Source organism: Labrus bergylta, chromosome 21 (genome assembly GCF_963930695.1).
Source record: "Labrus bergylta chromosome 21, fLabBer1.1, whole genome shotgun sequence".
Taxonomy (NCBI): Eukaryota; Metazoa; Chordata; class Actinopteri; order Labriformes; family Labridae; genus Labrus; species Labrus bergylta.
In genome coordinates, this window is record NC_089215.1 from 22,462,620 (window position 1) to 22,487,925 (window position 25,306).

Below are 25,306 nucleotides of genomic sequence, written 5' to 3' on the forward strand. Positions count from 1 at the left end.
GTACTTTTTTTATGCTCAGTTTAATTCAACGGCAGTGAAATGATTTTATGAAACTATTTTTCATCAAGTCTGATGTCATGCAGCTTCACTAAATGACTGACCAATAATCCAAAGTTATTCAGCTAACATTTTCTTATAGAACAAAAAAATCAGAGTATTTAATTTTCAAAAGATTGAAACCAGTGAACTTTTCTTAAAATTATTCAAAATATTGATGAGTTTTGAAGCTGAATAGTAAAAATGATTTGGTGTTTAAACATTGAGAAACAGCAGTAGTAAGTTGCCACAGTATTGTTCTTTATTTATATCGTTTCTAAATCAAAGCAAAGTACAACGAACAGTACAAAATAAAACAAAATATATTCATATATATACAATATAAAATGGTTCCATTCAGAACATTTAAAAAGTACAATAGAGTGTGAAATAATTAATGAGGACTTTGTTATAAATTATCCCTATGTAAATTTAGTTTAGATTCCTCATGAGAGAAAAATAGCTTCTTCTGCTTTTTCTTTTTGTAAACGCTGTGTTGGTACAACCTCTTGTCCGGCCGGAGAGATTGAACCTCGATAGCTTGGCACCATTTAATCGATACGAGTAAGCAGCTCAGGAAAAACTACCACAGCAGAACAGATATGACTCTTTTCTTTTTGTTTGTATTCTAAAGCATCAGAGGGAAATGATGTGACATTTGCATGATCTTCAGTAGCTCAGGCAGTTTTTATGGACATGAAAAGAATCTGCACTAAAAGTGGAAACTCAGACTTCAGCAAATATTGAAGTCAATAAAGCAGAAAACACCCTCATCATCAGAGATAAATGCTTAATACTGCCCGAAAGAATACTCTTTATGCTCCTTTCTCACTACGCTGGACAGAAAAGAGTGTTCCTGAACTCATCATATAATCAGAATGTGCAGAATCCTATTTCATTTAAAGGTTTAAATCCACTGTTCTCTTAGCATAACGCTTGGATTCATATTCAAGTGAACTATGATAATTATTCCAGTCGGATTCACAGAATCTTAGTTTATATTTCTTGACTTTTATTGGAACGTTAAGCCAGTTTGTTGCACTTTTAGAGCCCTAGAACATTTCAATGACTTCAGTAACACACTAGGAGCACAGAGTTATGCAATGGTGAGCGTTCAATCAATGTTCCATCTTTTCAGCTACATTACTCTACATGACCTGCGAGGTTGTGCCGTGACAAAGTAGCAATAAACACTTTTAAAAAAGGCAATCTGGCCGGGTTTGTTGGCTTGCAGCAGATCCTGTTCTTTGCACTGCTGCGTTTTCTCTTCTGCAATCGCTTCATGATAACGTGAAATAGTTTAATAAACAGCTAAAAGAAAAGCAGCCTCTCTGCCCGGTGTTCAGTCTTGGGCTTATATAGAACAAGGCATTGGGCTTTACAGCACAACTGATTCACATAGGAAGGTAGAAAGCATTAAACTATGTTTATGGCAGTAGAGAATATGGCACATCGATATGTAAGAGCAAAAGAAGAAAAGAAAAAGACCAGGAACAATTTCAAGTAGCTTCTAGAAACTCCTGCTGCCTTTTTGAAAAAAAAAAAATATATATATATATATATATATATATATATATATATATATATAGAGGGTGCTTTAACAGCAACAAGGGCTCAAGTATGAGTGAGCACTAACCTTCACTGTGACTTTCTTACACTGTTCAAGAAATGTGTCACTCAAAGACTGCAATTAAATCAGCATAATTCAGCCTGTCAGTTCAACTTATTAAAGGAAGATGTCCTGTGTAGCTTTGGGCACTGGTGTATCCTCACTAACAGACATGCATCATCCTGACACTGGGCTGTTGTGACATAAGCCCGGCAGGATAAAAAAGCATGGCCACTCGCTGCTTTAAAGCCCCGCTGAGGGGTGTTGTGCCAGCTCTTTTGATTGTGTCGTCTCTACTTCACAAACACCCAGACTGTCGTATGATATCTGCCTTAGGATGTAAGTCTGGACTATCCTCTCCTTTGGCTGGCTATAGGTGCTGTGCTGAGGACTTTTCTGGAAGGTGTTTTGGGTGCTGATGTTGGCTCAGGTTCAGGGCCCAGAGGAGATTTGGCACACAGAAAACATTCCTTGAAACCACTTGGTTGTTGAGGATACACTTCTCTATTTTTTTTTAACGCTAATGCTTTGTTAGAAGAACGTGGAACAAATAACTACATCGAACACTTTGCATGAGGAGAACTCAGTCCAGTATCTATTCAAGTTTTAGGGGCGACAGGAATTCACAAGCTTTCGAGTTTTGTCCTGCATGTACTTCCAAGTGGGCTAATATTCACAGTTAATGTGTTCTACAGAAACATAGTTTACTAGCCCTTTTTACAACCCTACTGGGTTCCTATGAATCTTAAGTTAAGGAGGCACATTAACCTCCTCTCAGACTTCCCCTTTATCTCCATTATAGGTTAACAGGGTATGTTTGCATTATTCATTAATGTATCTCTGCCATTTCAAGCAATAATATTTCCAAGTGCACACAAGAGTTTCTATCAAGGATCCATTACTTCCACATATTGGCTGATCTTTTCTCTTTTAATGCATCAGAAATGGCTCATTCTGGCTATTTCCTACAGATTCCCTCATTTAACATCCAGTCTTCTGTTATTTCTGACAGTTTCACGACGGAGCAAACGCTGAGGACTGTATTTATAGCCAACTATCGAAATTGGCAAATGCATAAAATGTTTTCCCCCCCAGGCAGCCAGCGGACATTTCGGATGAATTATTGATTGAAAGTCTGAAAAATGGAACATAGTATGAGGAAATGTAATTGCTATCCTCGCCTCAGCTTTCCAAAAGCTTGAGTCACTCTGGAGGTTATGATGTTCGACAGAATCCGTGTCTGAATTTGTTATTTGCAGAAGAATAACTTCAGCAGGGTTTCTGCACACTGCAGGGGGGTAAAGAGGAGATGTGGGCAGTAGCTACAAAAATAATAATAATCTGCATCTATTAGAAACAAATTAAGGGTAAAAATTGTTTAAAATGAGCTACATGAAAATATCTGAAACGGTCCAGAGCTTCACAGGCTTGTACTCACACAGTTTGTCTCCTTTTACCTCCGCTGTGGTATATTCACAATAAACAAAATCATATTTAATCACACACAAAAAGAAAGCTTCACTGCCAACCAGAAGGCTTCAAAACCACTGCATCTTTTTTAATCTTCCTTTACCCACTCAAATAGTTCTTTCTATGGCTTGTTCTGTAAAGCACTAAAGATTTATAAAATCAGAAGAGCTCGAGTCGTCGGTGGTTAAGATTCTGCCTAATAAGCCGTATTCACACATACAAGAAACTCCTGAAATCTTCACAAAGTGTTTTTTTGGGTGAGCTGCAAGTGTGAACATGAGCAGCTGAATTTTTCATCTCCTCTTTATCCGGACTTTTTCCTGCCAGCCCCCTGGTCAAATTTCCACAGGAAGTTAAGGTGTGTAAATACAGGAGGAAATATTTTAGAAAAAAATTACTGTGAGCAAGTGGGAGGAGGCGATCACGTTTAAATCCTACGACCGGTGTGTGATCGTTTTGATCTTCACCCCCCCCCCCCCAACAGGGAAAGCTGAGGTCATGTGTCATCAAGAAACTGAGGAAGATTTCAGGCGTGCAAGCTGTGTGAAATTGTGAAGAAATATTCAGGAGTGCATGTGTGAAAATGGCTATAGAGTGTTTTTTTTAGAGGATCAAAGCCATACAAGAGTTATTATCAGAAGAACAATCATAGCATAAATTTTGCACCATTTGAAATTTTCTGTTGTTTTCCCCTTCAGAGAGGAAAACATACAAATAAATAGACTCTTGGTTATGAACATACAATATACACATCCACTATCAAATGAAAAACGGGGACAACTTAATAACACTCTTCTGCTTTTTTTTTTCTTTATAGGTACATTCCTTTACAAAAGTATACAGTCCCTAAGATGAGAAGCTGAGGTATAGACCGGGCCCAAGAGAGGCCCCCAATGCCCTCTGGGACACGAAGGTCAGAGGTCAAGTGATGACACATCCGCGTCCTCCCCAGTTCAGTCCGTCACAGCGAGAACAGGCAGAGGCCAGTGTGTGTGTGTGTGTGTGTGTGTGTGTGTGTGTGTGTGTGTGTGTGTGTGTGTGTGTGTGTGTGTGTGTGTCCTTGTCTCGCTGAGAGCCACAGAGCCATGACATGGCATAATTTACAATGGTGCACCTAGCAAAGTCAGTTGTGAGCGTTTGACACAGCAACAGGAGGAACTCACTCGCTCGAGGAATGACCGTCCAGGAAACTTCAAGCTGGTACTTTCCCCCCTCTTGTGTCACATTTGTTTCCCATCTCGTCCATGATGTCTGAGTTTTGTTTCTCTTTCCACAGTGTAGGTTAAATGTCACGGAGATAATTAAAGGAAGCTGATGTTGTCTTATTTGTGAAGTGAAAGTGACAGCTAACTAAAAGATGATGAGGATCCACAAACAGCCTGGAGACTTTCCTTTAAAACCTTTTTCATCAATTCTTTTTTTTTTTTTTTCAAGAGATTTGGGTTTCTTATTCCATTTGCATTCTGGGTAAAATAATTTGACGTTTTATTTTCTTACTAAGGAGCTCAATTTGAGGAAAACATTCTGTAAGCTGTTCTTGTTTTTGCTTTTCAATTAGTTTGTGAACAATCCTGCAAAAAAAAACTCAGTACTTGTGTGTGTGTTTTCTTATTGCTGCCTCCATAAAGTAAACATGCTCTTGCTGATTTTTTTCTCCTGCAGCTCAAATTTTTTGGGCTTGGTCTACCCTACACAAGTGCCTTTGAGAATAACACTGAAGCCCTGTTCATTTGAGGGGCATCCTGATCACCTTCATCAATAGCATTTCTGCATTGTTGTAACCGATGCAGGACACACTCCCTCCCATCCCAGTGGAGTTAAACTTCTTTACATGTACGAAAGATGCATTCAATGACGCAACTAATGCTTTAGAAAAAGAACCTCTGAAAAGAAAGAGCACAATTGCTAAATGCTGACTGAAAGTTAAGTGCTGGTAATGTAGATGATTTGAATGTACATATACAAAAGATATAATGCTCCTCAAAATGTGATCTGAGGAACGTTCACCTGTACTTGTTGCTACGGTAATCCCTCTTTAATAAAAGAGACGTATTTCTTTGATTTGCAAAGTATCTGTAAAAAAGGATTCTTGGTCGATTTCTAGTTTTCAACGACTTCATATCATTTCATTTGGGACTAACTTGTGATGTTGACTATGGTCAAAGGGAAACCGTTGTTTGGAGCAGGGTTGGAGTCTGGAGTGTGTATGTGGAGGAGAGCCTGCAGGGGCGGAGGAAGAGGAGGAGGGAGGAGGGGGGAGGGGGCCTTCATCAGGGAGGAGGAGGTATCTGCACCCCCAGCAGCTCATATGCAAAGATGTTCCAGAAGATGGCAAAGAGGAGGAAGGTGATGAAGGAGAAGACAATGACCCACCAGGAGCATTGCTTCTGCAGGCTTTCCTCGTAGCTGCGCAGGATCAGCAGCCCCATGCTGATACCGACCACAGCTCCCGACAGGTGAGCCATGAAGCTGGGCTGGGGCCCCGAGGAGGGCAGGGGCGGTGAGAAGCGGAGCCAGACCGCACGGCCGACCTCCGAGCTCACTGTGGAGGAGAGATGACAGAAAGAACCAGAGTCAGAGAGGCTACATTTTGAACTTTGAGTTTTCAGTTTCAGTTTTGTGGTGGCTATCTGTCATGAAAAAACAAAAAAACAAATTAAGATAAATTTACAAATAAACTGTATTAACTTAACAAATGGCCACTGATGCACCAATCAAGTGAGATCGTACGCAGGCAATAATTGCAATGTCCAGTCAGGAATCACTGTTTCTTCATTTTAATTCAAACAAACATTTCATGCTGCATTTCATTCATTGACCCCAGTGACACATAGCTGCAACATTTAAATAGTTCCCCTCAACCCAAGTGCTGCCCCCTGGTGTTTACAAACAAAACAAAAAACAAATGCAAATAACAAATAACTAGAAAATGGCTCCTACAAGTTTAGTTCACTTAGTTAACTAACTGTGCTGTTTGTCCTTTTAACATTGACCTTTCCTTTCAGCCCTAAGTGTCATTCAGTCAGTTATGTCACCTTTAATGCAAAGTCCACATTGTTTCAGATGTCTTTGTTATGACAGCTTGACATTAACCAAGACAAAATAACCTATGTCTGGAACCACATATGACAGGTTACCATTAACGTTGACTGAATGTCACTTAGTGACTTAACATTCATTGCTATTTGTGTATCGGACTTTTTCTCTTTATAAGAGAGAATGGGTTGAGTGTTTGGAGAGGCCTACAGAAGAGCTCTTCAGTGTTTAGTAGTTTCATGAAGTTATTTAAATGTATTTTTCTGCAGGCAGAGAAAAGGTCACACGAGGACATAAACAACTCTTACTCTCAAATATGGTTTCAACGTTATTTGTTGGTTTGTAACACAAACACTTTCACAGCTGTCGTATAAAACCAGAGCTCATGTTGATTCACTCTTCACAGTTTCTTCCACATTTTTTTTTTTTGGGAAAATGCTGTATTCTTGTGTTTGTAAAACACTGAGGAGAAGTATCACATTCCAGCAGAGATGAGCCGCTTGCTCAGTTTCGGGGGCGTCAGGCTCGGGGACAGATGGAGGGAGCATATTGCTCACTAATGAAAGTGGCAGCGCATCGGGCCCTCGTGTGGAGGGAAAGGACAAGTAGTATGACTCAAATGATATGAAAACAAAGCAACACGTCCAATCACAGAGCCTCTCACCATGAGCAATTAACAGAGATGGCGTTTGGCTGTCACTCAGCTTTAAGAGCTTTTTGAACACCACTTAGATGATAAACACTCTGCATTGTGAACAAGTGTGTGAACATTAAATATGCCTCAAATTAAACACAGCCTTTTTAAGGTTTCTTACTATTTAACATATTTAGAACAGCAGGGCCTGGAGAGTAAATCTGGAGAACTTACTGCACACGAGCGCCAGGATCATGCGGAGCAGCTTGTACGGACATCGCATCCCGGCCCAGTTCTGCAACACAAAGTGTCCCGTCAGCACAAACAATCACGATACAAACAACTGTTAAATACGAGTGTAATAAGAGTGCAGAGAGGAAAAGCCTACAGTTTCTGCCCTCTCGACATATTTAGACCTGACAGAAAGAGAATCCATCTATATACACACAAACATGATTATACACCTGGCTGCTCTACACTTCCTGGTTCCAGCTCAGTGGCACACTATTCATTAAGGCTAAGGTAATTTGACAGATTGGGAGAATGGGCCAATAAAAAAAAGCCCTTTTGATTCTCCAGTGGAAAAGAACAATGGTATCCTGAGTCAGAGTAACATATTTACTCCCCAGGATGAAAAATGGTTCCAACCTTTAGACTTTGTGGCTGTGGGAATATGACCACTGGAGTGTTCCCCCTCTTCTCTTAAGAGAAATAGTGGGCACCATGCAACATTAAACACACGCAGAGAGAGATTAAAAATAAAACCTGCAGTCACTATAGGGATAAGAAAGTAGTGCTGGCAATGTCACAATATTTCTATAAATAAAGGATGAATATCATCAAGGGACAAAAAGGAGGAGGAGGAACAAGGAGGTCTGATCTGGGTGTGACATGGTGCTGCTGCGATTTTCTATGACATGCCTGCACTCTGAATGGACGGGAACAAGATGTTTAACCAAAGAAAGACTGAGATCTTGCAAAGACATGGCAGATGTATAAATGAAGAATTACAGAAGCAATATATATGTGAGGTTCAAAGGATTATAAACAAGAAAAAAAGTGAAGAAGAATCTTGTGTAAAAACTCTAAAGCTGGAACTGCAAAAACTTTCAAGAAGTCACATCCACAACTAGAGCAGAGTAGAGCTTCAAACTTCACTCAAACTAAAACTGTCTGTTGAGTAAATACAGCTGATGATGCTCGATGGCAGAGAGATGGCTGGGACAGACTCTATCAGAGGAGAGCAACAACAGTAACAAACCAAATGAACTGTCTCTGCTGCCCTCAGTGAGGGGCGACATTAGTTAAAGTGATTCGTCAGATGTAACACCGCCTCAAGAGTTGAGAAGAATGTGGAAGGCATTTCCCTCAGAGACCTTGTGACAAAGACACACACTAAAATAAACACAGATGTAAGCTAACAACACGCGTCAAGGGAGGTCACTGCTTGTTCTTTTTTCACAATCTTATTAAGTGACATTAGAGTCTGAGAGCTAGCTCATTTTGAAATCTGGCAATAAAAATGATGAGAACAGTGCATAGCTTAATAAGATACTGGAGAAATCTCATCACCAACAACATGACAAGAGGTCACATGGGAAATGTCGTTCCTAAAAAGTTCTGGTTAATAAAAAACATGTGTATCACATTAAAGTGATCCTATCACAGCAGAGACTTTAATGTATGTATGTGTATGTAAAAAAAACCAAGAGGAGGGATTGAACTGAGTCCGTCTCCCACCACATGGAGAGCTCTGACATTTCTTCTGTACTGAAAACCAGACGTAACAATGGAGGTGATGAAGATGATAATGGTTACCATGACGACGTTAGCCAGATGCGCCGAGCACAGAGCGTAGACCCCCCCGGAGCCCCCCACCACGGGAGCGCGCATGTCGGTGATGGACACTGTCAGAGAGCCTGCAGAGAGAGAGAGGGAGAGAGGGAGGACAGAGAGGGAGGGAGAGAGAGGGAGAGAGAGGGAGAGGGAGAGGGAGGGAGAGAGAGAGAGAGAGAGGGAGGGAGAGAGAGAGAGATAGAGAGAGAGAGAGAGAGAGGGAGGGAGAGGGAGGGAGAGAGAGGGAGAGGGAGAGGGAGGGAGGGAGGGAGAGAGGGAGAGATAGAGAGAGAGAGAGAGAGAGAGGGAGAGAGAGAGAGATAGAGAGAGAGAGAGATGGAGAGAGGGAGAGAGAGAGGGAGAGAGGGAGGGAGAGAGAGGGAGAGGGAGAGGGAGGGAGGGAGGGAGAGAGGGAGGGGGAGAGAGAGAGAGAGAGAGAGGGAGGGAGAGAGAGATAGAGAGAGAGAGAGAGAGAGAGGGAGAGAGAGAGAGATAGAGAGAGAGAGAGATGGAGAGAGGGAGAGAGAGAGGGAGAGAGGGAGGGAGAGAGAGAGAGATAAAGGGAGGGAGAGAGAGAAAGAGGGGGGGAGAGAGAGAGATAGAGAGAGAGAAGGAGGGAGAGAGAGAGATAGATAGAGAGAGAGAGATAGGGAGAGAGAGAGAGGGAGGGAGAGAGGGAGAGAGAGAGAGAGGGAGAGATAGAGGGAGAGGGAGAGAGAGAGAGAGGGGGAGGGAGGGAGAGAGAGGGAGACAGAGAGAGATAGAGGGAGAGATAGAGAGAGAGGGAGAGGGAGAGGGAGAGGGAGAGAGAGAGAGATAGAGGGAGAGATAGAGAGAGAGGGAGTGGGAGAGAGAGAGAGAGGACAGTATTTTGGAGCACAGAGAGGAAAACAAAACGAAAGTCAGATTAGTCATCACACAGCAGTCACCTTCCTCTGAGCGTTTTTTAAATATGTCTGAGTATAAATCCCTCTCAGTTCACAGGGGCTCTGCTACATCAGCTGACCTTCACATGCCCTTTTATTCTACCCCCAGATTACATTACACAAACTCACACACACATGTATTCTGTACTATGACCAGTAATGCTTAGGACATTACTGTTTTAAAGCAACACACTGGTACAGCTGATTCATTATATCAAATGGTAAAACCATGGAATTGAGTGTTTCCTAATTAGATTTTCTTTCAGGAATTATTTTATATACTTTTTTCCCTCTTCTTTGTTTTAGTGTGTACTTGTATTTTTATTGTGTAGAATGTATCTGATATGTAACATGCCTGCGTAACAAGGCTACAAAGTATTTATATATGATAAACTGCTGGCTTAATATTTCAGATGAATGGCCTCTAAGACTAGACTGGCAATGTGTTAAAAAAACACATTTCATTATTTTTGATTATGCATCTGCTTTTCAGGTATTTTCTGATAGGCATCATAATCTTGGAATCTTTTAAGTCCTGCCTCATAACACATTTCTACACGTTGGCCTTTGAGTCCTAGTTAGGTTGCTTATACTTTTTTCCAATGTACTTAAATGTCTTATAATATTATTGTCTAATAATATTGTTAGTATTCTGTGTGCATGTGTGTAGGCAAACATTTATGTGTGAGTTTTGCCTTGTTATTGTTATTTTTGTTTTGTTTTTTAATCTGTATTGCTCTCTTGTTTCATGTACAGCACTTTCGTCAGCTGTTGCTGTTTTTAAATGTGCTTTATAAATAAATGTGATTGATTGATTGATTGATAATCGATACACATTTGCATTTGCACTGCCTGCATTAGTAAGGTTGCTTGAAACTTCTCGAATGGTGGAGAAAGTTTGTTTAACTTAGACCTGAGCTGTAATCAGGTTTAGGGGTCAGTGCAGAAATGAAAGTGTACAGTACTTTTTATTTTTACTTTATTTTCAGGGATTGAGAATAAAATGAGTCTGAGAACTGATGTATTCAAGTACATCGATTTTTTAAATTTTCATAATAATAACAATACATTAGTTTTATATAGCGCTTTTCTAAAAATTCAAAGACGCTTTGACAAAAACATAAAACAATAAAACAAAACAAAAAAACGTGTGGTGGTGATCCGTAGAGGAGACTGTTGCAATAGTCTAGTCTGGAGGGGATGAATGCGTCGGTGAGGGTCTCGGCAGCTGAAAATGAGAGGGATGGGCGGAGGCAGGCGATGTTTCTGAGGTGGAAAAAGGCTGTTTTGGTGATGTGTTTGATGTGTTTGTCGTAGGAGAAGATTACGGATGTGGGGGGAAGGGAGCACTGTGGAGCCATCGATGGTGAGGGAGAAGTTGTTGGTGGATTTGATGAGGGATTTGGGGCCGATGATGATGACTTCTGATTTGTCGCAGTTGAGTTTGAGAAAGTTGGTTTGAAGCCAGTGATGCAGTCAGTGAGTATTGAGTGAGTGGCAGGAGGGATGGCTTTGGTGGTGATGTGGAGCTGGATGTCGTCGGCAAAGCAGTGAAACTGGAGTCCATGGTGGCGGATGATGTGACCAAGGGGGAGCATTTACATGATGAAGAGAAGGGGACCTAGTACAGAACCTTGAGGAACACCTTGGGGGAGAGGAGCAGTGGGGGATTTGCAGTGGTTTATGCTGATGAACTGATGTCTGTCAGAGAGGTATGATTTGAGCCAGGAGAGTGAGAGATTTTCAAAATTAACATAATGTTCAATGGTCAATCTGCAGCTGACTCAAGGGAAATATTCACTCTATGTTGCTTTGTTTTTAAAACTGGACATTCATTAGGATGAATGTTCAGAAATAGAAGTGTTTTTCTTCTTGCCATTATCGTGCAGTGAGTCCCTCAGTTTAAATTCAGGTCAAATATAAATGACGATAACAAAAACATGGCGTCTCGATGCAGGCTACGTGTAGCATACACAGCCAGCAGCTGTTTTGAACAGTATTTAAGTGTGTTTCAAGATGTGTCCCTGAATGCAGCACAGTGCAGCTTCTGCAGCATTCACCACGAAAAAGGGGGTCGCAGTGACACTGCAAAGTAGGACATTATCCCAAGCATGAGAAATCACAGTGCCAGTTGTTTGCAAGGACGCGTCAGCCGCTGTTAATTATGCAAATGAGCTGATAAGGGAAGCGGAGAGGGCTGATAAAACAAAACAACCTCCTTTTTAATCACAGTCGGGGACTGCTGGAGTTGTGATCTCAGATCTATAATGCATGTAGTTACATTCATATTCTGTGTGGTGTGTGTGTGTGTGTGTGTGTGTGTGTGTGTGTGTGTGTGTGTGTGTGCGTGCGTGCGTGCGTGCGTGTGTAGAGAGAGAGAGAGTAAACATCATCTTCATCAGAACGCCTCGTCAGCCCGTTGTGACGCTGATGATGATCATGGAAAGCCAGATGGTAATCAGAGCGCGTGCCTCACTCATTCATCTCTCCTCTTTGTGACACCTACGGGCTATTTTACCTGAATTTATGGGCCATGTGAAAGTTGGTGCTTCAGCTAAAGATTTGAGGAGCTTCATTGTGCCCCATTTTCAGTAGTTCCACAAAATTAGAATTACACAGCGCAGCGTAGAGTGAGTGGGCTCTGATCTCTTCAAAGTAAAAGGACAAACTGAATTGGAGCAACTTCAAGACCGTCTGCGTTCGAGTTCATTTTCCAGAGCTTCACAAAGTGTCTGCACTTCTTTTTTTATTTCAGTTCATAGCTTAGAGACGTATTGATGAAATATTGATAGATTAAGATGTTTCATTCGGGGGTTTCTTATGGCAATATTACGGAGCCAGGGCGGTGACATGAACAAAATATTTTTCTGTCGCAAGCACGCTTTAATAAATTGCACGTGCGAAAAAGTAACTCAAAAATTTATAAGCAGATCAGGCTCACTTTCCTATTGCACCATTGGGTCTTTAAATTAACCTATTGTAGTTAATTAAAGTTAGGGGAGCACACTATTTCCATGATAACCCCTAATGTGGAGTTAATGTTTTAGACTGCCATTCTATGAGATATAATAGTCCTTTATGATTTAGCCCTATAATGCCGTGGGTATCATATTCGATACAAACATTTGAGACCTATTGCATCCCCATATGGTAAAAACTTTGCTCAAAACCCCTTTGTATACAATCTGATACTTATCAGCATATTGCTTTTTTGAAGACTTTATGGTGAGATTTTTGTATAAATATTTACTAATATCTTAAAATGAGCACTTACTCTGTTGAAGCAACTTATAGTTACTTCATTTTTTGCATTTTAGTTTATAGTAAAAACGTACAGAAAATGTTTGTATCAAATTTAATACAGTAGGTAAAAAAGTGGAATTTAGTGGTAAATCCCTTTTTTCTTGGTGCAATATGCATTATTTCTACCATAGTGCATAATACAATGTTTTGGTGAATTAATTACAAAAATTACAGATTGAAATTTGATGTTTAGAACAAATAATTGGACTCAAAATTGATAAACCCATGTTTTAGATGGCTAAAAATAATTACTGTGTGGAAGATATCCTCGATAGCAATTTGAGCGACATAGAGGAAATTCTCATTCACCACTTTGCAAAACAAAAGGAAAAGAGATTAGGAGGTTATAAAAAAAATAAAAGCTCCAGATGTTATAGATGGGCAAGAAAAAAGGCATTTTGTAATTGTTATTGCCCGAGTTTCATGTACTGCCTGGTTACCAAATATAATATATTATTTTTTTGGTAAAATGATATCCTAAGCTGATACAGTGATATGAAATGATATAACGCATAAGGAAAGTGAAAGTAAAAGGCTGTATGTACTTGGATGTTGTGGTATCTTCGTATCTTGTCTTTCTTTCTTTTTTTTTTGTCTTTGTCAAACAATAAAGTTCCATCAAAAATCAATATCAAACAACTTCAAATGTAAATTGACATTGGGGTTGATCTCTTGTAATGGATATTGGGATGGATTGATAGGTTTAGTGAAAAAGGTATTTGTCAACATCTGCTACTTTATATTCCTACATTTTTATTTTTCAATCCCAGAAAACGTTCACCTTAAAGGACTTTGGACACTTCATCAAGAATCCCCGTGAACATTTGAAATGTATTCATGTGTGAATAACTAAAAATTAAAATTAAACATTGACAGACTTTTTATTAAGTTGATGTGGTTAAATGCTAAATCTCTATTTACAGATTCTACACAGAATCTGTATACAAGTGCAGCTAATAATCCATTCTTAGATGTTTTTTCTCAAAACAAACTCCAATCTCATTTCTCAAGTTGCTCGAGGGACTGTGAACAATGCAGTGCACAAAAAAGGTAGTCGTGATCTGAAACCCTTTATTGCTATCTGCTTGTTAAACTGGTCATATGCACATCACATAGGTGCAGGACAATTCAAGAACAGCAGCAAGAAAAAGAAGCTATGCTCGCACACTTGAAATAATGCCATACAATTATTTAACCATTTATTGTAGTATGGAAATATTCTTCCTATGTATTTGTACTTTTTGTTTTTGAATGTTCAACCACACCTGCCATCAGAGAGCCTATCAGCCTATTGGTTTGCAAATCCTTTGATATGGGTGTGGCCACCATTTTTTTGAAAATGATCTCCTGAAGAAGACAAAGCCTTTTGACTTTATATTTATTTATGCAGGCATTTCTTCTTTTTCTCGCCGTCTCAAAAAGTTAACCATCACTTCTTCCAGGGGCTACATTGTAGTAAGACGATGGAAGGCAGGTTCCAAGATGCTAGCAAGCATGAGCCTTTACACTTCGAGCTGGCCAGAAGAACATTTGATCACATGAAGCTTTTTTTTCTTTTGACCTCCTCTTGAAAGTCATCGTTTGTTTTTTTCTCCACCAACTTCTGGGTGTCATTTCTGTCTTATTGTGCTAAATGAAGTCCTTCCTGCTTGGACTAAAAAAGCAGCTAAGAGAACAGTGGGAACGGTTCACTGTCAAATTGTTGAAGAACAATTAAAAAGTAGCAAGTTTGATTTTAGCCAAAGGGAAAGACAGACTCAGATTATTTCCTCTGTGGATGTTTATTAGAAAAATTGACATTTTTCACATTACATATAGTCTCTTGATTAATGTAATCTAACAGTGAGACACTTGTGGGGGATATGACATCACCATCTGCTGATATTGAAGAGGAGACAACCGGAGACCTCTGGCTCAGAGGAAGAGACACAAGCTCCACAGGGAGGAAACAAACTGCTCACTCCCCCCTCTGCTTCTGTACAGTGTGAATATTAAACAGGCCTGTCATGTAGGCTCTCCTGCTTAGGGGGATTTGAGATTTAGGATCCTTACACTCAGCACAAGCTGAGTCGTGAGGTGTGCGATTACTTCAGCACCGAGGTGACATATTCCAACTCATGCACAGATTATTTACTGTAACCATCCTGAACCCATCGTCACCGACATACTCAAATCTCTCTGTGAGCCTGAAACACCTACCAGCACACTTCAGTGTAGAGCGTAAAGATGATGGTAGAGTATTAGTCAACTACACACTCAGGGCTATACTCTTTCTGCTGCGGTCTAATACCCAGTGCACACTCGGTCACACCACACTAAATGCACTATGACTGTTACTGCAGGCTGCCCTTAAGCTATGGGTCAACTTTGTATTTTCAGTCACTTTGGGATAAGGTGCAGACAAGGGATGTTAAGCTGATCCAAGGCCAGGGTTTGACAGTGCCTAAGGCTGTGCCTCTCTAAAGCCACTCCAGTTGAGGCTGCGCCAGAGCAAAGCAACGGGAGCAAGTATAAATCCTCTGGATTTTGGAAATATGCCTCTGCACACATACAAATCTGACACTTCACCGTCTGCTTTCCAGAGTTTGTTGACCATTGACTTTAACAGTCTATTAAAAGGTCCTGTGAAGAACCAAACCAAGGAGATGAAATGCATTGAACCGGCACCCTCCTCTGGGTCTGGGAGCGGCTCATAAGCACAAGCATTTTTTTTCTCTAACTCATATTTTTCATTTATTTATAATTTTGTTTGTTTTCTCGCTACTCCCCACTAAGTTCCGCACTTCAATGCATTACACTGCCACAAACACCTTCACACCTTTCTAACACATTACCTGAACATAAAAATCATTGCTTGACTTTCATCTCATTTAAAAGTATTTGTCTGTATTGTTGCTCTGTATCTTTGCTTATGTTTTGCTATTTTGTCCGTTTTATTTTTATTTTTTTTATTTGTCTTAGTTTATTTGTTCTCGCTTTAGTTGTCATGTCTATATATTGTTGTTTCTTTTTGTTCACCTTATCACCAATAAAAAACATTTAAAAAAAAAGGTCCTGTGAAGAAACTTTCAGTCTGCGTGTCTCTTTGTGTTCTTAGTGGACAAGCTGGTACCTCTTATCTCTTTGCTGGTTTTGTTTCTTCATCGTGCTGTAAACTGTCTTGTCTGACTCCCACACTGTGGCAGCTATTAGAGGCTTTATGAAATACTTTATAGAAACTGTCTTGTCCCTGATGGTCTCTTTTGCTTTATAGGTCACACAGAGGCATCAATATTCATTTCAGTTTCATAACCAGATAAAAGCTCCTCACAGGAGCTCTTAGCGTTCCCTGAGAAATGTGGCTGAAGCAGGTTTTTATTAAGAATATTCTCTTCAATTCTTTTGAAACTGTTAAAAACTCTTAATGACCGGAGACGCCTCAGATAAAGCTTGGTGACAAAGAACTTTAGGGAACATACAGCACAGGAATTCCCAATTGTTAGCAGTACACAAGCTTCGTAATTTTTGGTGATAATAATCATATAAAGTTGTCATTTATGTCCTTTAATTACAGTCAACAACGAGGATGATTTTGAAAAAGGTGTTAATCACTTAAGTACACTTTTGCTTAGCAATATATGCTGGTATCTCATGGTCCACTGCACAGCTCCACCTTTTTTGTACATTTTGTGTTTTTTATTTTTTATATTTTACATTTTATATTTTACATTTTACATTTTAAAATTCTATTTTATATATTGTAATATCTTCTTATACTGTATAATTGTTTAGCACCAATACACCAAGTCTAATTCCTTCCTGTAAATGTACTTGGCAATAAACCCTGATTCTGATTCTAATTCTGATTCTGGTAGGTATTGATTTCAGCTAAATGAGCTTTGAAATGTCTACAAGGACAAACATATGGAGAGGCCCTGACAGTCCTTATAATCACTTCACTAATGCCCTTCTTTTTTCTCATAAATTTCACATTGGGAACATTTCAGCTGATAACTATTTACCCGTCTAACTGACATAGAACGAGCATTAGCACTCATTTGGAGATGAGCTTCAGACGATTATTTTTTAAGCTCTGTTTGGTTTTTATCAAGTCCTGAGACAATTTCTGGCTCTTTAGCTTCAAGCATGCCCCATGATACTCATCAGTCCATCACTGGACAGGTAAGCTGCACCAGGTTTATCAGGTTTATCCCTCATGTGTCTGTAAACAAAGCCTGATGAAAGTGTTGGACCACACCAGTAGAGGTGCCGGCCCTTTGACCAAAAACATGGGATGAACAAAGCTTTAAAACTCCACAGAGCTGACGTTAAAACTGCAGAGTCAGGGGGAATTCCCTGTGGGTTTGTGACTACATGCGACCCCTTTCACATTACACAAACACTTGACCATTGGTGTGTAAAAAATATTGATTAGAGCGCCTTTGAAACACAGATATCACATCGAAGTCTCTAAGAGCTACACTTCAGTCAGGAGTTAGAAGATGTAACTGGTGTCATCTTATTTTTAAAGATATCTACAGTACAATGTGATGTTTCCTAGGAAACTAAAGGATGTCTGACAACATGAATATGCATTGTGTTGGAATTCCTGCTTGGTCAGCCCATAAATTACTCTTAAGAGGACAATGAAAGGACAATGTATTAATTTATTCAGGTGATCTCGTCTGTATTGGGTGCAAAGTCAATCTGGCAACACAGTGCTGGGCTTTAATTGATTTATCTATTAATTTGTATGAGCTTTAAGGTAAGACACAGTCAATCTATTTGGTCAAGAGAAAATTTGTAAGCTATATTTCTGTCCAATAGGATAGCCATTTAGAAATGGTTAGTTCTCGTAAACTATGCAGTAGAAAAGCAGCGATCAGGCTCAGACCAGTCGACAGTAATCAGTAATGGAAACCTCTACATGTTGTTACTGTGGGATTATTGGAGCTGCTCTATTTGTGCAGCCGTGCCTCCGACAGATTTATCCTGTATGCATTCAATCTTGTGGCCGTACAGAGATGTGCTGCAGTCAGCACTACTGCAGTCACAGGGCTGCCTCTGCCGGCTAATAAACTGGGGAAATGTCTGATCAGATTTATTTACCAGGCACAAATAAGAAGAGGGGGAGAGTGATGGCGAGAGTGAGGGAGGATATAGAAGACACACTTAGGACACAATCATGAAATCACAACTCCCTTTTTTCTTTGTGTCAGAATTGGAATATTCTGCTGCAACAATTATAAGAGACAAACTTTGGGCTCTTGTATCAGTGAAATAGCCGATCATGATGGAGATGTCTGTACAGTTTTATTTCATCATTAAAGGCTTTATATGTGATTTTTTGATCCAGCAGATGTCGCCCTGGAGCACCAGCAAGAAAACAAAACAACTCACGCTGCATTGTTGTGTTAGCATGCTAATGCTAGCAATCTTTATTATGGTCGTATCTTCACACTGCATGTAAATTTACCTGAAATGAGCGTGATCTAGAAACACAGTTAAGCAGTGAGTACAGTATGTTATTCTTCTTTTCTCTAGTCCCTCAATTAAACAACTTTTATACATGAGGGGAGGAGTCAGCCGGCTGTCCCGGCGATGTAAACAAAGTGAAGATAGGACTCTGAAAACATCACAGACAGTGGGACTCGGGTGTTACACCCATTGTAGACAGTCATGACTCACAGAGTTATTTTCAGAGGATATACTTGATTTATATTATATTAAGTGTGAAAAATCACATATAAAGCCTTTAATAAATCTAATTGTTTTTTCACTCAAATAAATATCAATGACTGTTAAGTAACAGATAAAAGGATATTTAGCCATAGCTGTTGTTGTAAGTTTATTCAGATCGTCCAGACTGTTAAAGGTGGACATCCTGCTACCTTTATCACTGGTAGGACAGACAGTGTTTCAAGAATGCCTTTAAAACCCTTTCTCTGATAAAGACACACACAAGCAACACAATGCTACGGAAGCGTATTGCATTCATGTGGAGAATTTTTTTTTTTGCCTGGTTTCTTGTTATAACGAGAAAAAATCTCGTTATAACGAGATAAAGATCTTGTTATTACGAGATAAAGATCTCGTTATAATGAGAAAAGAGCTCGTTATTATGAGAAAAGATCTCGTTATAACGAGCTTGCTATAGGAACAAATTGTGAAAAAGACAATCTGAACACTCTTAGAAAAAGGTACCAAATACAGAAACTGAGATGGTGCTGTCATGATCTTGATACCAGGTATAAGAGATGATCTAATGAGGGCCTCTCGTGTTACTCAACCTTTTTAAGCGGAGTATATTAAGTACATTTCAGACACTGAAAAAAATAAATGGGATAAATAATGCTGACTTTTTTTCAGATTTCTTCAAACACACCACAACACAAACAACTCAATATAAGAAAGTCAAAAAGCACTAAAGAACAACTTACTGAACGTTACTGCGCCTATAGAGCGGTTCCCCTGTTTTGTATTTATAAAAAAAACAAAACGGAATCAGACATCTGAGTCTAAAAGTGGACTTTAATAGTTTATTATTTGTGATTCTGTGTAATTTCAAACATAGTAAAAAAAGCAAACATCAATAGTAACATGTAACAGTTTTAATGCTTTATTAAGAAGGTTTTTTTTTTTTTTACTTTGAAAGATGATTTATTTAGTTTTCAAAGTAAGAATAAGCAAAGTATCAAGGTGACACAACCAGAGGGAGAACATCTGTCATTTGCTCTTTTGACTACTTTGTCGTCTATTTGAAAGGCTGATAGCTTCAAATGTCATTTAATAGAGAGCGTCCATTTCAAAGCCTCAATTCATCTATAATAGTGCTGTCAGAATATTAAAGATATTCCACCTGGGAAAGAGAGAGACTCCTCTGTGTCATCCAGACAGATAGAGATAAGAAAAATATCATCTCCGTCGCTGATGCTTTCCTTAAAGTGGAACAGCGTGACTCGCAATCAGTCCTCATCCAATCTAACATCTCCATCCGTCTCCCTGTGCCCGGGTGGAGCGTAGGCGGCAGAGGAGAGAAACCCCTTTAGATGATGTGATGCCTGCAAAGTTTTTATTTATCTGCAGTGTCAGGTGGCCGTGAAGCATCCAAACTGACAGCAACCTCAAAGAGAGATACCTTCAGTGCAGTCAGGGAGGATCGTTAGACGAACAGCTTCAGTAAGGGAAACACAGACATAGAAAGAGCCTCTCTTGTCTTCATAAACAAAAAACCAACAAGGAAAAGGGAACACAAAAAGAACATGACTCCAGTGCTGTCAATGCCAAACTCTGCCCTGAACAGTTCATCAGTGTCAGAGTTTACCAACATGGCCGCTCTTAACACATAAAGGGATACTTCACCCATTTGCATTAAGCTTTGTATCATTAGAAACCTGGTAGTATTATTGAATGGTCGTGCATCTCTCCCTCATTTCCCCCTGAGATGTGAAATCTTTGTATTTCTGAGTCTGAAAAGGATCTTCCAGTGACGCAAAATGACGATTTTTGCGTCATTGGAAGCTGATGCGGTGAACAGTGTGAAATTACAACGCTAGTTCCTCATATTTTACGACTGAGCTACAGACCGATCACAGATCAGTGGATGGGACCTCACTCCCAGAATCTAAACTTAACGTCCGCCATATTGCGGCTATATTGCTATATTGCTGGACGCCGGTGAGGACGAGGAGCCCGGGCCGGCTCGAGCTGGGGCAGACTGGTAGTGTCGGTGCTCTCACTGTTTGCCTATGGACACAGACATAGAGTCTGTTTTCTCCCAGGAATTTCCAAGATCAATTCAGGAAGAAATCTCTGAATCAGTTGAGGAAATGTCCTTATGTGTTGAAGTAAATATGTCTGTCAATGTTTTTATTTCTATATTTCTACTGCTATACTGTATATTTTGGAGAAACTGTAACGAACTAAAGGACCTTAGTGGGAGTGGCCTGCGGTGCTGTGCATTCTGGGATTTGGTGTCTTTTATCCACATGAGCCAAAAAGACACTTTCTGTCTTTTCTTGGACAAGAAGGCACCAACTTCAAAATGTATTTCACAATTCTACTACATATATGACCAAATGTCAATACAGATTCATGTTTCAATAGGTGAAGTATCCCTTTAAGAGATTGATTCTTTTCATCCTGATAGTTTTCAGCCCCGTCTAAATTTGCAACTTGGGCGGGTTTGGATATATGATAATATTTATGCTACACTAGATCCCCAGGGGCCTCAGAGAAAATCAATAGTCCTCCACAAGTCCCATCCTCGGAGCTGCTGAGAGGAGGCAGCAAAGGAAAAGTCTAATCATCATCATCTGTTCAGGACGAGTGTGAGTAAGTATACAAGCACAAGTCAAGAGGCAAAGAGACAAAATTGGGAAATTGACGAGCATACAGAAAAAGTTACCGCTCACGACTTTTTCGGCTCATAGCTGGTCATGAATGGAAATCCAACATCTCAATCAAAATGATCATCTCCTGTGCTCAGGGTTACAAAGACATACAATGGATAAAGGTGCGTGATGACTTCATCTGAGAAGTTTAAAAATATCCTCCAAAGAAACTCCTAATGTAAACTGAGCAGGAGAAGAAGCTCCTCTCTGACTCCAGCAGTGTCATATTAAATGTTGCTGTCCTGGATTGGCTTCATGGGGAATATGCTAATAGATGCACATAAACACAGTGGGGCCCTGGCCAGATATATTTGTCATTCATCAGTGTAGTTTTCAGGGAGGCTGCAGGGGGGCGTTTGTAAAAGATGTGAGATCCATGTCACCTCAGAAGAGTTGAGTGTGTGGAGGGATTGGGGGGGGGGGGGGAATTACCATAATCACACTGGCAGCCTCTGTAACACACCAAGGTCACCCTGAGTCCTCAGCTCAGCACCATGGGAGAACATCAGAGACACAGGTCCAGACTCTTCAGCACTACAAACAATACTGAGGTTTGTCCACATGAAGCCGCCTGGGGCCGAGATGGCTGAAAGGACACAAAGCTGACTGTCTGATACTCTCGCTGGGTCACAGCCAAATATTCCTCGAACAGGCGGTTAAAGAAATAATTTGTATTCAGCTATCATTAGAAACACAATGAAAACTCTGGCAGTCCTAATAATCCCTCCCCATTCCTCTACAAACCCTCCCATATTCACCTCGAGCAAACCAAATCAGAGCCTCATTAAACGCCTCTACACCAGCGATCGACGTGAGTCAGAAACAAAGAATGAGAGGCTCAGACTGAATCACAGCCCTCCGGCATTCAGAGTTATTTATCCATTTTTTTTTCACAGCGTCCTTTCTCCTCTTTTGTCTCTTTATCTCAATCTGTTCCCTCATTAACTCAGTTTGGATGCTGATGCTGCTGATGCAGTGTGAAGGTGAGACTCTGAGAAAGAAACTTCCATTTACAAAAAAAAACCATCTCACAAAAATCTTCTCAAAGTCAAACTTTGTTCAGCAGGACAAACTTCAACTCAAAGTCTACTTTTAAAGCTCCTGTGGGGAATTTTTGACTGTAAATTAAACAGGTCAATAGTGGCGCCTGTTTACGACCACTATTTTTCTATATTGTTTTTTTTGAATGCTTGTAAACGCTGCCACGAGGCAGTTGTTTATTTACCGCTACAGTAACACACATTCACAAGTAATCTCTCTGACTGTTAAAAGGCAGCAGGATGATATCATTTATGGTCAAAATTGCATTTACAGTACAGGATCAGCAAATACATATGATGTAATGATTTTTCCACATGGGGGCGCCAAAAACAAAACAAGTTTCTCTCAGGACCTTTAAGTTTGTCACCGAGCTTAAACACACTTTTAAACTCACTTCAGTTTAAGAAGAGAGGGATCCTCTGAGAAATAAAAGTTATTCATTGGACTTCGAGTCATGATCTCGTGACATACCACCGTCTCTCTAAGGTCTGAAATATATTTTTACACTTCACTCCTCACTCGTCATCTATATATTAATCAATCTTATTTGAATTCAACTTGCATACATACAAAAACCTGCAAATCAAACCTCAAACATCTGTCACAGAGTTTAACAATTATTGATTTTTTTAAAATTTTAATCTTGATGATTGGGGTCTTCATGGAGTAGAATAACTTGCAGAGCCTGACCAAATATTGCACATCATCGATAAGGATATCTGCCTTTACTTAGGTCCCTGGTTTCACTGGCAGCTACTTCAACATATTTATCCTGATGGAATATGTGTAGTCCCCATTCTTCTGGGTATTAATCAGCTTTGTGACAGGAAAGTGGAAATAATGAAAATAAAGGTGTTACAAAAAAATAAAGCCTGAATACTTCTAATAATAATAATGTATACTTTATTGATCCCGTGAGGGGAAATTCATTTTTACACTCTGTCTAGTTAACATGCTACACAAACATAGGCTGAAATACACACACATGCACAAACAGGATGCGATGGACATGCATTAATGGAGAGGTTTCAGAGTGAGGGGGCTGCCCACAGTGGGCGCTTCTGAGCGGGTGGGGGGGTCCGTGCCGTGACTTGAGCCAGTGACCCTCCGATTCCCAACCCAAGTCCCTACAGACTGAGCTACTGCCGCCCCTAGTCTAGTCACTTAAAGCATGATTGGGCTTTCATTATCCTGAAATGCAGGAACAATCATCATCAGGCTGAATCAGGACCGACACTAGAGCGAGTCTGCAGAAAGCCGACACGCTGCTGCTTTCCAGCCTCACATAACAACAACATCCATCAACCCCTGAAAGATTCAACGTCACATGCAACTTTGCGTGCTGTGTTCAAGCAACAACAACATCAACTAGCTTGCAACATTAAGGTTAAACTGACATTTGTCATATTTTCATTACGATTTCCCAACAGGCCACAGAGAACATCAGAACAAAAGTCTATTTCAAATACTAATACAATGGAGGGTCGGGTCAGTAAAGATTATGTTGTTTGTTAAGGATCCTGGACATAAGGGGGAGTAAATCATCCTCTTATGATTTACACACAAGGCTTAAATAGACGGGCAAGATGATCCTCAAACTCTTAAAAGTAACCCTCCTACCATGAGACTTTTGAGGAACATTGTGAATTCCATCAGCTTTATGGAAAAAATGACTTTTGTCCTGCGACTTCAAAAGGAGAAGGGAGAAGAATATTGGAGAAAATAGGATTTATACAAAGATAAAGACTCATAAATATATATTGTTTCATTAGAATGTACCATCCATTAAGTACTGTACCTGTGCCTTTTACATTCTTGTATTTGATCTTATTCATACTGTCTTGCTTTAGTCCTCACTTGTTCTGTGTTTCTTGTAAAACAAAAATGAAAAATTAAGTATAAAAAAAAAAGAAAAACTCTTAAAAGTCATCACCCACACCCCTCAGAGTTTTTATTTCAGTTACTCAGGTGCATACGTAGAATGCGTTTTTAACACTTATTCATCTGGATACAGTTGTGGATGAAATATTTGAATACATTTCCACAAAAGCAGTAACAACACTTTAGTACATAAAATAAATAAAACAGCGTTACTGTTCAAAGTCCTGCATTATGATCTTAATTTGAGTCAAAGTATCCCAGTGTTAGCCACAGAAACAAATGATTGTTAAGGTGATGACAAGAACAAAAACAGCAGCTCTTCCTCTCAGCTCTTTCTTTATTTGGAAAAAAAAAAGTAAGACAAAAAAAAAGATATAAATAATTTCTGCTTCCAGCTCAAAGAAGAGGATAACAAGTGTGAGTTTAATCAATAATGAGAGGAAACATCAGTTACAAGCCTTATTAGCAGCAGAGTGTTTGTCAAGTTTCTGAAGTGAATGTGCTCATTACGCATTATGGTCCCCTCTTAGTGCTTTATTATTACAGAACTGGGTCATTCATTTTTATTATCATTCTTGTCTTCTATTGTGTTGTCTGTTTTTTTAAATATTTTTATTGTCTTCTCATTGTGTTTTTTATTTCTCCATGCACATATTTGTTTTTTAGAAATGCCCATCTGGAGACACGCAATGCAAATTAAATGTCATGATTTGGCTCAGTGCATCCTAAGCATGTGACGCCGTCCCACATGAAACTCATGGAAAGAAAAAATAAAACAAGACAAAGGCAATGAAGATATAAGAATAAAAGGTTATTTTTCCTGTAACAGCTAACAGAAAGAACAGAATTGAAGGACACAGAACAAGCCTGAACAATGGAAACAAGACCCACTATAAATCTTTGTTTTCCCTGAATGGGAGAATTAAACCCGTTTCCTGCATGCTTTGTAGAAGAGTAAATGCTCTTGAACAACCAGACAGAGAGACTATGGCTTGTGAATCAAGGTTCTGTTTATTTCTTTTATAACATCCCAATCATCACGCTGGGCAATTACAACATGTGTGCTATATAAAGACCATGTCGTAGAAGTTTCTTGGACAGACAACTGGTCTATTACCAGGAGAGGGTGGGTGGGTATGTGTGTGCGAATATCAGAACATGA

The 25,306-nt window shown here is 39.7% G+C and overlaps 1 protein-coding gene across 2 annotated transcripts in view; it reads right to left on the bottom strand.

Moving 5' to 3' along the window:
* Nucleotides 1-276: 276 nt before the first annotated feature.
* Nucleotides 277-25,306, bottom strand: part of rhbdl1 (rhomboid, veinlet-like 1 (Drosophila)) — a 51,487-nt gene continuing 26,457 nt past the window's right edge. For both annotated transcript variants that reach the window (XM_020637632.2, XM_065949856.1), the window contains exons 6-8: nt 8,604-8,704; nt 7,020-7,080; nt 277-5,657 (exon numbers count right to left, since the gene is read on the bottom strand). In XM_020637632.2, the coding sequence (XP_020493288.1) occupies nt 5,386-5,657; nt 7,020-7,080; nt 8,604-8,704 (434 nt within the window). In that variant the 3' untranslated portion in view covers nt 277-5,385. The remainder of the gene's footprint in view (nt 5,658-7,019; nt 7,081-8,603; nt 8,705-25,306) is intronic.